Genomic DNA, 13,680 nt, shown 5'->3' with positions numbered 1-13,680 from the left:
ACAAGTTCATAATCTTTTTCTCTATATTGTATGCTAATTTTCATTTGTAAAGTCAAGTTTTTTTTTTCTTTGAACTTTTGAGATAATTAAGATAAATTTTTTCATAAACTCTAAACATATAATTAATCATATGTTGCGCAGGCAACCCTAAGCTCAAAAAACTTTTCAATTAAAAAAATCTGTTTTGCAAATCGACTACAAATCCGTTAAGCAGATTCCGAATGAACTCAAAATTTTAGAGAAAATCACAAATTACAGATATGAAGTAATACAAAGATAGTACAACACTGCTTTCCTGCAAAGAAATGTCCCTTCAACAAATTAAAGAACATTGACCTCTTAAGCAGTGCGAAGTGTTTCCAAACCATCAACGATTACAACTTCAGAGAACTCTCAAAAGGAAAAAAAAATAGCAAGACATGAACTTTAGAGATTAGAGATTCATACTAATGGAAGAGCGCCTGCAGAGATGTAGCCTATGAAAGCCAACCAGAAACAGTTTTCATATCCATCAAAGGCTTAAAAGTTAAAATTTCTGGATCAAAATTAAAATGCAGCAGCTACTCTTCCCTTCACCTGACTGAGAACATGGAAAAAAAGAAAGAAAGAAAGAAAAAGAGGACAGCCAAGAATGAATTGCCTTCAACAAAGTATTCACCAGTGAACTCTAAGCTCTCTCCCTGACAAGCCAGAACTGTGACTCTTCGATTTTAGATAGCCAGAGCCCTCTTCTTGGGCTGGTTCGCCATTAAATCAGCTCTCCTTTGACCCGAGAAATCTCCTTCGTCCATCCTTTCACCTTGCTTTGGATGGAACGGAGATAACTGGAATCCAGAACTGTGTTGATAGCCATCACTGTTGCTGGTGTATTTATGTGGTTTCAGCACACTTTGCAAAGCAGGCCTTGCGCGTGCAGAATCTGGATTAGCTGAGGTATCAGAGAGGAGGGATTCATAACCAAAAGAAACAGAAGCTGAAGCAAGCCCAGTCTCAGGATTACTGTTGGAAGAATCTGCCTCGTTCTTTTTTGTGTTGAGAAAACGGCCACCACAACCCCTCGCTCTCCTCATTGCATGTAGGTGACGAGATTCGTGAAGATATGGCTGCAGAGGATTAACAATGTCCAGTTATAAACGTTAAGCCACAATTCGCTTATGCGTCCTATCAGATTTGAAGCTATCAGCAGAGCAGATAAGTAAATACTTGAATCTAAGACTTCATTTGGCCCAGCTTTCTTGGTGCTTCTTAAATCAGCTTTTTAGTTCAAATTTTTTCATTTTTTAACTAAAAAGCAGCTTTAAGAAGCAATAAAAAAGCCGTCCCAAACAAAGCATAAGACTTCATTTTGAGCGGCAAAACAGCGTTCTATTATAAAGTTTTTTTGTGTGTTACTAAAAAAGTTGTTTTAAGAAGCATTAAGAAAGCTATCCCAAATGAGACCTAAGTTAGAAACTTGAAAAAACAGAAATAAAAGATGTTAAAAAAATAAATTATAGTACAAACATTTAACCAAAGCTAATTTTATGGAACTGTTTGGACACAGGAATAATTAAACCTGTAAATCTAGATTTAGAAAATCGTGAAGGTGACTTCTATCGTGAAATTGTATGGTATGACATCTATTTGATCTAGGTAAAACTTGCTAACTTGTTTAGTTGTTTGTTTTAGGATTTAGGCTTTCAATGCATACTAATTTAATCAGAACGACAGAACAAAAAGAAGATCATAACAGAAGAGCTAAACCACAACAATGGACCAAAAGGTAAAACCACATCGAAGGAGCTAGGGCAGCCAACAAAAGATGAGGCAATGGGGAAGCTGGAGTCTGTCTAGATCCCAGACTTCTGGTGATTTGCAATTTACATTAGTTGAAAACGTCGGGCAAATAAATGATCTGACCACCCTTGTAGTATAATTCTATTATTTCATAATTTATTTTATACTTTTTCATATTATTGATCACTGAACATGCCTATGAGAAGGATTGGGTTCTTTATTGATTTAATTCTCAAATATTAGGTAAGTTTATGTGGTTTGGCATAACTTCATGCAAGATTGGTTGATAGCACGTTTAACATGAGTAGAAGTTTTATGGGCTTATTGTTAAAGGATATGGGCTTTTGGGTGCAGAAATTTTTGAATTTGCATGCCTAGCTACATTTCAGCTACCACTATTTTTGGTTCTATTTACATTATCACTACCAGTCTAAGATTCCCAAAAAAAATACCCTACTGCTACGAGATAACCGTCTGGAACAACTTCGGATTTGGCTAGAGCCTTCGAGTCGTAGATATTCCATAATTTACTTATCTGTCTCCTGGCTTAGATATTTTCACACACGATAACTAAGAATTGAATTTTGCATAACCTGGAATCGAATTAAATTACTTTTATATGCTACCATATCTATTAACCTGAGCTGCGAAATCTATAAAAAGTTCTTTAAGGCATCTAAAGTATCCAGGTTTGATTCAATCCAATTTCATATTCCACTTTTCAATCTTGTGCAAGTTTGTTGGATGTATGATTTCTTCAAATGCAGTCCACATGCAGCTACCTAATTCTATATAAAATCATCTCATTGCACTGCAGTAAGGCTAGGATCTTCGTAATTTCTCCTTTACCTATGTTCTTTCAGATATTTTGTAGTGACCCCCAAAGTTCTTGATTTTGATAAAATTAATAACAATTAAGATTCCATTTGAGGTGTCTAATTTGGATTACTAGTTGATTTTCAAACATTCAAATTTGTCATTAATTTCTTTTGATTAATTCATTTGTATATTCTCATTTTGATGTAGGTTCTTGTATTTTCTAGGTTTTATCTAAAGAAAGCGAGTTTTATCAGTATCAGATGGTCTTTGAACAATATATCCTAATTTCTTTATGTCATTTGCATCCATTGCACCATCCTAGTTGCATTAGGACATCATTCATCACAAGGGGAAGAGTGAAAATCAACTAGTAAATGAGAATTTGACTTTTAATAGGACACATTAGAGAAAAAAAAAAAAACAAGGATTCATGTTACCGAGCCCATGTATGGGATAAAGGCTTGATGATGTTGTTGTAAAAATTGGAGTATTAGAATGACATCATGGGTGTTTTAAAGCAGCTCATTAGAATATCAATTAGTCAACATTTCATTGCATCATCTTCTCTAAAAGTTAACAATCTGAAAGGTACCTTTCTTGACTTTACAGTCTTCTTTTCAAGTTCGGCCTTGGCACGTGACTGCCTTCTCCTCAAAATTCCATGGTACTGCTTTGCATTTACATAAACAGGCTCCTCTGCCATTTCCAAGGGCAAAGGCATTCGAGCATGTGGCATTCCAAGAAATTGAGGATGCACCTGATGGAACACATCTTTAATTATTAGCAATAGAAGAACTGGGCTGGAATATGATTAATCAACTAATATGAGTATTATGTGGTTCAAACAGCTATAATTTTAATTAATAACAAAATTAAAGGAAGGCTGATCGGCAAATACTACTTACCAAAGCTTGAGGCACGTAGGCTGCCATCATACCATGATACGGATCAGAGAATGAATATGCTGCACATGCCTGATAAAGTTTAAGGGAGTTAAGGACATGAAACAGAAAGCACATTCTTCTTACATGAAATATTAAGCAGAAAGTGTCCATTGTTATTGGATCAAAGGAAACTCATATATGCTGGTTACAACTCAATACAAAATTACCTATGAAAAAACAGAATTATCTGAAACATGGAGTTCTAATTATAAAAAATAAAGAGAACAAAGTCCATACAACTGATTGGCCAAGTTCCAATTGAGTGTGTGGCATGATATATTCCGGCATCATTGGAGGCAACAAAGCGGAGATGGGTTGCATTTGCTGTTGTTCCTGGGGGGAATTTCCATCTGACCATAAATGAAGTTCGAGAGTAAGATATATGCACATCATTAACAAATATTTTTGATCAAGCCACAAAAGTTACGTGAGCTTCTATATAGATACTAAAATGAAGCTGTGTCAGAACAAGCACACTTCTGCAGCAAAATAAATCATTCAGCTTACTAAATCACTCAAGTGACAAAAAAAAGGTTTCTTAAGATGGTAGACCAAATATTTCTACTCTAGAGCCGTGCATAGTGGAAACGTCAATATGCATTGCACTTGTCCCTAAGTAAGCCATCACAAGTATATCAATCAGGGCTTTTTTTTTTTAAAGAACCAGATATCTTTTGAACAACTGATGATAGACATTAAGCAGAGTGACTGGGTTGTAATGAAATAAAGCAGACCCAAGATTCTATGATAAAAAAATAAAACAAAAAAAATCATATTCTATGCAATGTGCTCAGAAAACATGCGCCACTCTATATTCCTTTCTTTAGTTGTTATCTTGATCCCAACAGAAGAAAAAAAAAAAGAATAAAAAAATAAGCTTTAAAATGATGATTCTAAGATGAATTTGTTGCTACAAACATACAATCATTAAGTGCAAGTCAAAGCATACCTCAATATTACACTACCAAAATATTGCTTTATTGCAACTGGAGCTTAGGATCAGTCCCAAATGGTTAATAATCTGAACCCCAACATTAACTTATTATTTCAACGTTTCGCCTCTTTTGACCCTTTTGCGACTCTCCCTGTAGTATGACCTTCGACAGTTCTATAAGTACATCTCAACTCCTCTCACAACCTCTCATCCACCTTCTTTCATCCCTGAACTTTGGATTTACCCTCTAGCTCCCCTCCGGTGGTGCCACCGACTGCCACCCTCTCTCTTTGTTGGCTGACCTATTCAAGGTGTGATCCACGTGACCTCTAGCTCAATGCACTACCACTAATGACCCCATTTTCCACAACTTGGTCAAGCAATTCTTAGGAGATGACCATTGGGAGGCATCTCACTCACAAACTCAATGTAGCATGTAAGGATGCCCTAAGAAAGCCAACACAAGATCCATATGAAGAAAGGCACCACATCGACTCTCGTTCTCAAGCCGTTGCCATAAGCTTGGAATTATAAGTTTTAATAAGAACTTCCATGAAGAACAAATAATAATGTCATATATTTGCAAATTTATGTACGAAAAATATGAGACAGCTATGACCTCAAAAGATGGTGTGAAGGGTACTACTCAGCATAAGTTCTATTATTCATGCAGGGATGGAAACTTAAAGAGGGGCTGACCAAGTGCTACATATATAGCTTTGGAGGTTATTAAAAGGACATAAATTGATCCTCATCCATCTAATAGAGATCAAAGGCATTCAGTATTAAGGGAAACTGATTACGTTAAAGGAGGTTAAGGAGATTGTGCAATCCATGCTGAAAGAGCTACATTAATAAGGTGCTCTAGGCAGTGCTCAAGACTATGCTTATGATGATGATGATGATGATGGTGGTGACTTAAAGTTTTATTTACTTCTTTTGAAGATTTTTTTTTTTTGTTGATGAGAAAATTGTTATAACTATTACATAGGAACTCTTGCACTTAACTATATTTACCTTTGTACAAAGATTAAGTTAATTGAAACTTTGATTGCATGTATAGTTGAGTGTCGAATTACTCTTAAATTGTGTGCATTTATATTTAATTTGAGTAATAGTTATATGTTAGTTACATGATGATGTCATTGCTACATATTGTACAAATTCAAAATACAACCAAATAATGGCTGATCTGCATAATGATGCCATAGCTTCGGGGCCTATCACAAAGAATATGATATGCTTAAGCATTGTGACAAGCCAAGCAAGATGGCCACGAAAAAGAAGTTGTTTCATTCTCAAGGAGATCATTGTGATCATATGTTTGCAACCTCCATAAGGTCGTAATATATATCTGCTACCACTTTTAATGGTCACAATTTAGTAGCGGTGATCTTTTCACAACCATTTTTATGACAGGTAGAACAATCACAAAAAAGTAGTTCCAACCAGAAATGTAAAGGCAAAGGCTACTCAAAATGGCGAAGGTATAGGATGTCTCAAAATGGCAGCATTATGATAGTGTTAATGAACAAAACTCAGCAGAGCTATAAGAAGTTTGGATATATGGACAAACATGACACAAAAAAGGTTGAGTGCACTCTACCCGGCCCATGACCAACACAACATCCACCTTCTATCAATAAATAACACATACTTGAGCATTTTGCATAGGTAACTATTCAAATGGAGCTATTCCAAGGATTAACATGAAAAACATCATTAAACTCCTGCCAGCCATTTTTAATCTAATTTATTCTCCTATCTTTTTGTCAACGAACCATGCTATACAAAACTAAACAGTTGAAATAATTCAGAAAATAGTATCTCAACTCAATCAAGTTTCCAGAAACATGCTTCATGCATATCCATACTTGGTATGTCTTTGGTAGCATCACTCTTTCCACTTGAACTGTCCTTCTGTTTCAATTGGCCAATATTAGAATCACCTCCTGCAAGAGGATGCACTACATGAGACTTTGATATTCACTCTGGTATAAGAACTGGAGAAACAACACCAAATCCATGACCTTGCCACCATAGTTGAGAGGTAAAAACCGGTGACAGGTTTCCGTGGGAATTGTATTCTCCAGAATTTCCACCATTGGGTCTAATCTCCATGCTTTTTAACTCCAAATGTAAATCTTCAGGTAAACTACAAGAAGATGTTTATTAAGGTTTGCAAAATATATGATAGTGAGTATGGTAGAAGTAAGCAAACAGCATGAGGTATATGATTCCCTCCTATTTAACTTACTGGAAAAGGAAAATAATGAAAGCGTCAATAACACTAGTTCTAGTTCCATGTTTTATTAAAAAGACACTTTGACCTGTACTCCAAATTTTTTTTTCTTGATTACAATAACGAAATACCGCAAAGCTAATGCTTGTTGGTATATAATTAATATAGCATGTAAGTGCATTAGAAAAACAAAATTAAATATATAAAATAATTAAGATACAGAAAAGGAGACATATTTGCTTTGATCAAATTAGGAGCATGAACTAAGTTGACAAACAATTTTAATGATGACAACATCAAGGATTAAAGAAAGATGGGAATAACATTTTAACGAATTACTACAGGAGTTTTACCAAGGATAGCTCTATAAAATAGTAAATCGAGGAAATTCTGAGATATAAAATAGAATTATTAAATGAGGCCAGCTGAGTATTTCGCTTTAAGGAAAATTCATAATATTAAAACTTAAAAAACAAATAAGGAACATATGGAAATTTATTTTCTTTTTCAATAGGGCCAAGCAAGCCAATCCTTTATAATCCCACAAATTTTGTTGGCCATATGTCTAGATAGCCATAGAAACGCCTACAGGCAAAGACTAAACGTCTACGTTTTTGATACACACTGAATTTTGAATAATTATAGCAAATAATTGGAGTTTTATTGTTATAGATAAAAAGATGCACCAGTAAGGAGGGAAATAAAAGTAGTAGAAAAAGCAGGCTAAGCAAAGCATATATGTCTAGCTACTATAAACGAGTTATGAAAATTAGAATTAACAACCCAAATAACAATACTCAGTAGCACTGAATAACCAAACAAGATTCGTAAAGATATCTCAAATAGTCAAGAAAGCATAACTATGAAGATGGTGATGATAATCAATGTCAATTCTCACCAACATAGGAGAGAAAGGAAGCACGAAAAGATCCAAAACGATTCGTTACATACAACAAAAACGACACCCTGATCTGAAAAGACTTGATAACTTAAAACATAATCGAATCAGCTCAGTTAAACAGAAGGAGAAAGATAAATGTTATCAAGATTGAGTTTCTTTACAGCTACGCAAATAAACACAAAATTTTCTTTTGCTACGCTCAAACATCTTCTAGTAAACAGTCTAGACCGCAGTCATATATATTCATCATCAACCAAGAGACCCTGAAACGGCAAAACGAAGAAACAGAACAAAGTCCGACGCAACATCATTACCTCTTTTCGGTAAGATCAGAACACTAACCCTTGCCGCAAGTAGACAAACTTACAACCGAACTCGAAATCAAAGACCTAAATTAGATAAGAATTAATTCTTCTTCAAAGAATCTCCAATGAAGAACTCTCTGCACCTCCACTACCAGAATTCCCCAAACCCTAGACTAACAAAGCCCCCCTTTAATTCACCAAAACGAAAACAGTAAAGTGAAAATGAAACAGAACAGTGAAAGGGATGGGCGAAAGCGACTGCAAACTCACTCTTACAAGGAGAACCCGCGAGATAACCTATAATTGTTCCTTTCCATCCTTTCTCCGCCATCAATTTCTCATAAATCCGTTCGCCTTCTTTATAAAATAATAGAAAATCTGCATAGCAGAGTAAAAATTTCTCTCCATCTCTCTCTCCCCCACCCGACCGAATCGATCTCTTTCTTTTCCGCTGCTTTTCAATCTCTTCAAATGCACATCTATTTCATTTAAAAAGACAGCTTATAGCACTGAATTGTTGATATAAAATATACTTAAATTAACTAGTATATCTAAATTGTAAGAAAATTGTTTTGGGAGGGTAAAATTGTAAAAAAGGCATAGAAGTCCGGCTAGCCGTTGACCCCACCCTGAAAGGCAACAGGATAATCCCCAAGCATTCTGGGGGGTATTCTCGTCATTTCGCTCGCAAACCTTTTCTCTGTTTTTGGTTGCTCAATGCTCGCAAACCTGTAAGCGCACGATGGTTCCAGGACGAGCCACGCGTCGAGATATCCACGTCAACGGGGGGCCATCTAACACGTGTCATGATGTAATGGATAACAGCGTGGTGACGGCGTCATTCCTTCCAACCCGGGTCCGTGACGGATCGCCTTCAACCTCCACGTGTCGTTGAAGCCTTACACGTGGCGGTAACAAGTCTGCTGGCACTGGTGCGACAGCTTAGGGCCGATGACGCTGGCCTATACTTTATTTTGTCGTTTAGTGCGGCATATGAGGTTATTTCTTTTATCATAGCAGGGTACTTTGGGAAATTCAGAGTGTGAGTGGATAACGAGTGTTCGGCTACGTGTAAGAAAGTATTGGGCAGAAAAGATTCCAAATTACTCGCTAATCAAATATTAATATTTTAGGGATGTCATGTTACTGACAGCTGTGGGTTAAAGATTATATATTAATTTAATTAAGTATAATTATAGAGGAGAGGTAGTATTAGATCATTGATGAGGTATTAGATTCCAAATTTGATTGTGGTTTGTTAATTATGATATATGCAATCTAGGATGAATCAAAATACTAATATTAATGATATAAATTAATTGAGTTTGGCATAGCTTATAGTCACTTCAACTCAATTGATGTATTTTTGAAGAGATTAGAATAATAATTGAATAAATTTCTATAAAATTAAGTATTCTTTTGGGACAACCTTCTTACTGTTTTATGAAGCAAATTTTTAATACAATTTTTTTAATTCAAAATTTTTGTGCTGAAAATCTGCTTCATAAAGCAGTAAGAAAGCTATCTGAAATGAAGCATAAGCTAGCTTTACGGATCATTCAAAATTTTGTAATTTAGATATGAGTTAGTTTTTATGAATTTGTTTATGATGTTGTTCATTGATGGCATATTAACGTATAACAGAATGATGGATGATTATTCAATTTATTTAAGATTAGTATTAGAGATAGTAATACAAAATAAGTTGAATGCTAGGTTCTCAAAATGTGAGTTATGTATGCTTTAAGTGGGTATTTAATATGAGCCTAATAAGACTAATCTGATTGTATATGTTTTAAGTGGGAATATTTTAATGCAATATTGGTATAAAATAAGGTGTAATATGTACACTAATAATCATAATTTAAAGTATATATTACTTTGAAGATGTTGATTTTAAGATAAAAAAAAAACATGGATGTCAATGATTAGGGATTAAGATTGTTACGATCTAATCATATATACATGCAAGAATACTCAATCACACAAGCAATAAAATGATGAAGAGTATCATCCCATATAGACTGTAAAAACCAATGACTTGATCTTGACATTATCTAAACAATCGAAACAAGATGACAATTTGTGTTAAATAGAAAAATGCTAACAATGAATCAAAATGGGAATCTCTTTAAGTTAAAAGTTAGACAAATAAGCCTAGGGATTAGATTTTATCGGGACTTATTCTATTAGTTTAGTTCCAACACAATTAAAAAATATAAACAAGATAGTTTTTATTAGATCTTACCGCGTATCCTACCATTCTCTCGAAAACCTAGAATCCATAATCTCTTCAAAACCCTAATAATTTCTCAATGATAGATTCAATGCATATAGATTTTGTTAACTCAACACAAGAGATCTAATTGATAACATGAGTTTAAAATAAATATCTCTATCATTTGATCTATCATGATTTTTCACAAATGATGAGTCTATCATCCACCTCTTTATTTTGAATAAACCTCTTAAAATTTTAATTAGTACAATAAAAAAAGAATAGAATGAAATATATATAATAATAATTAGATATAGAAAACTCAGTTGATTATATTAATAATAAACCAATATGATTACATCTAATCCCCATAAGATAGATTCAACTCATGTTAACTTGAAAGAAAGAAGAATTAGCATATGATTTCAAATAAAGACATAAAAAAAGAGAGGAAGAACTACAAAATTCTACAGGTTCTTGTTCTGTGTCTATAATCTGATTTTTGAAAATAAATTAAAAATGTGAATATGAATTTCTATTTGAACTGCTGCACAGCAACACTATTCCTTTAAGCGTTGTGACGCTTGGTCTTGAGTGCAGCGGCGCCATAAATCATCGCCGAGGCACTGAAGTCTCTATTATTAAGTAATTCTGAATTCAACATGTAGCGCTGCGGTGATGATATATATATATAACTCCATTTTCTCTCCACTCACTCGCCACTCATGCCAGCAGCATCGGCTTGCCGGAGAAGGCAATGGGTTTTGTGGTCGAACCGTTTCATCATTTTGATAATAATTGTTCAGATTGATGTAAGTGATTTTTAACTTTTTTTTTTATTTTCAAAATTTTGATTTCAACCATCCAAGTTCTTTTAAATTGATTTTATTACATTTTCTCTAGATTTAGTGAACTTCTTCTACATAACTTTTTATATGTTACAATATTGATTATTCTAGACAGTTTGATTGATTGATTATGTGATTTCACTGGGTAAAATGAAATATATTGTGTTTAGGATGATTTGCACGGAATAAAAGTTTTGATATTTTAATATAGACATACCATTAATACAAATATTGTGAATAAATATGATCATGTGATTGGATAATAGCTGGTTACTATTACTATTATAACACTGTAAGACAAGTAAAAGCTGATTTTACTGACGTAGCTGAAGACTGATAGATCTGTATAGGATAGTGGGTCGACAGACTTTCATTTAAATACTATGATTTGATGTTATCCTCGATTGAGTCACCCAATCAAAAAACTCTGTGGAGCGAATCCAAGCTACTGCATGAAGGCCTGGAGATTCTCAATTCTCATGGTAGCAATATTAAAACAATTTGTCATATTATCAATCAAGTGCTGATATGATTCTAATTAAAATACAATTTTACAAGAAGAACATAGCATTTCAAAATAAAATAAGATTAGCTGTTTGGAATCAGTTGGATTTACTCAGCAATGACTTTTATCTGCTTCTTAGTAGGCAATCTGTTTCACCTAAGCAGCACTGGCACATGGAAGTTTCATGGCGTTTTTAATTGTTTTTTTCTTATAAGGCCATAAAAAGTCTTAAAATTTGATGATCAGTCAAAAGTAATGAGCTAAATGGAACAATAATTCACTGGGTTTACCTTTCTTTATTCTCAAGTCGGTGATAATGTTTGAAATTTATTCTTAATTAAACATCATTAGCACTAAGGGAAAAAGTAGCCAGTAAGTAGTTAAGAGAGTACTCTTAGATGTATACAGCATTTTTTTTAGGTGTGTGTACGTGCATGCATTTGTATATAATCGGATATGTCCACAAAGATTCATTTGATCAATATCAATCGGATTATACTATTGCCTCGAACCTCAAGTCAAATTATCATGCTCGTGAGGGGTCTTCCCCATGATTGGGTTCGGGTGCATTGAAACCAATTTTTATTTTCCGTACAAAGCCCTGGCGTTGTGTGCTCAAGCGCCCTGGCAACGCAAAAGTTTATTGGAAGAAATGATAGAGAGCGGATCTAAATTAGTAAATTCAATCTCACAGTGCTGTCAGGTGGACTTGTGACAGAGTGTTGAGCGCCACAGCGCTTAAGGCGGACTGAACAATTTTTTTTCTCATTTTTTTCAAGGGTGGCGTCCCTTAATGGTATGTAGAGGCTTTTCTCTTTTGCTTAGAATGTGAGAATGGTGTAAGAGAGAATAGAAACAAGAAGAGAGAGAGAGAGATAATTAGCGAGATCTATACTTCTTTCTCCTAATTTGCATAGTGAATTTCTTGGTGCGGTGTGGCTCCCTGATTATTTCCCGATTTCAAATTTTTTCTTGTTAAATCTCTATGCTGTTTGTTGTTTGGTTTACCTTCACATCCCCAACAAATCTCAATGTAATGTTGCAATTTTTATCTAAATACATATTGATCTTTGAACAAAATTAAGATATTAAATACTAACTATGTCTTATCATAAATTTTTTCAGCACCAAACATTGGGCATGTCTCTTGCAACTTCAATCTACGCATCTGTTGAATCTTTGTATAAAATCAAGTCAATAAATACTCACTCTTTACTATCGAAAATTTTCTAGCATGTAACTATTTAAGTACTATGAATAATGTGAAGACATTTTCAGAATTTTTCTTAGCAACTTATGCTTCGTTTGGGACGGCTTTCTTCCTGCTTCTTAAAGCCACATTTTAGTTAATTTTTTTTCATTTTTGTACTAAAATGCCGCTTTAAGAAGCAGTAAGAAAGTCGTTCCGAACGAAACCTTAATCTCCAACATTTTTTAATTTGATGGAACAATATAATCTAAGTAATCAACTATTTTCTCCCTATCCTGAGTTCATGCTCATATGTTTCACCAGTCGTCAACATTTATAACCAACAGGCTCAGGATAAAAGAGTTAATGGTCTATCGAAAAATTAAAATGCCAAACTGTAGATTCCGATCCAGTGAAATATACGGGCCTGAACTCAGTATTTGACATCCAAACAATGCACGCCAGAGTCACAGCAATGTGAAAAATGTGTTTTAAAACAAATTACTCTCATATTTTGCAAGTATGACTCCGTTTGGAATAACTTTCTTACTGCTTTCTAAAATAACTTTTTAATACAAAAAATTTTTAAACTAAAAGATTTTGTACTAAAAGTTGTTTTAGAAAGCAATAAGTAAGATGTCCCAAACTAAGGTTGGGTACGTGGCTGTCTATTTTTGTATTAAGAAGTTGTTTTAAGAAGCAGTAAAAAAATCGTCTCAAACGAAGCCTAAGCTTATATCTATATATAAATTTCATTAAAATGTATACAGCAAATGTGAACTTACTGAATAATTTATATTGCATTACTCTTTAAATAAATACAATAATTTTTAAGTTCATTCTAATATAACTTATATCATTATTATACTTCAGTTTGTTATATATATTTTTTAATTTTTCAGGATTTTCTATGATGATGAGTTTTTCATAATCAGATCAATTAGAATATAATAATTTAAAAATATATATATTTTTAATATTGTAACAATAATAAAAAAC

At 33.8% G+C, this 13,680-nt stretch overlaps 1 protein-coding gene across 5 annotated transcripts; it reads right to left on the bottom strand.

Moving 5' to 3' along the window:
- Window positions 1–215: 215 nt before the first annotated feature.
- Window positions 216–8,382, bottom strand: LOC110111002 (nuclear transcription factor Y subunit A-9). Of its 5 annotated transcripts, none has more exons than XM_028698746.1 (7): window positions 8,192–8,381; window positions 6,504–6,617; window positions 6,348–6,425; window positions 3,777–3,889; window positions 3,501–3,569; window positions 3,188–3,352; window positions 216–1,103 (listed from the first exon to the last, which is right to left on the bottom strand). In XM_028698746.1, the coding sequence occupies exons 1-7, from the start codon at window positions 8,250–8,252 to the stop codon at window positions 711–713; spliced, it is 993 nt and encodes a 330-aa protein (XP_028554579.1). In that variant the 5' UTR covers window positions 8,253–8,381; the 3' UTR covers window positions 216–710. The 5 variants fall into 5 exon arrangements, with proteins under 5 accessions (XP_028554579.1, XP_020698338.1, XP_028554580.1 ...); XM_020842679.2 differs by having other exon boundaries at window positions 6,504–6,628; window positions 8,192–8,349; XM_028698747.1 differs by lacking the exon at window positions 8,192–8,381 and adding an exon at window positions 7,931–8,111.
- Window positions 8,383–13,680: the final 5,298 nt, after the last annotated feature.

Source organism: Dendrobium catenatum, unplaced genomic scaffold, assembly GCF_001605985.2.
Source record: "Dendrobium catenatum unplaced genomic scaffold, ASM160598v2 fragScaff_scaffold_1132, whole genome shotgun sequence".
In the NCBI taxonomy this organism is placed as follows: Eukaryota; Viridiplantae; Streptophyta; class Magnoliopsida; order Asparagales; family Orchidaceae; genus Dendrobium; species Dendrobium catenatum.
This window is presented reverse-complemented; position numbering and strand designations above follow the sequence as displayed.

Coding starts and splice junctions, on each gene's coding strand:
- LOC110111002 (XM_028698746.1), bottom strand. CDS start 8,252: ATGGCGGAGAAAGGATGGAAAGGAACAATTATAGGTTATCTCGCGGGT. Junction 3,890..6,347: donor TGCTACCAAAGACATACCAA/GTATGGATATGC, acceptor ATTTATGGTCAG/ATGGAAATTCCCCCCAGGAA. Junction 1,104..3,187: donor AGACTGTAAAGTCAAGAAAG/GTACCTTTCAGA, acceptor AATCCTCTGCAG/CCATATCTTCACGAATCTCG.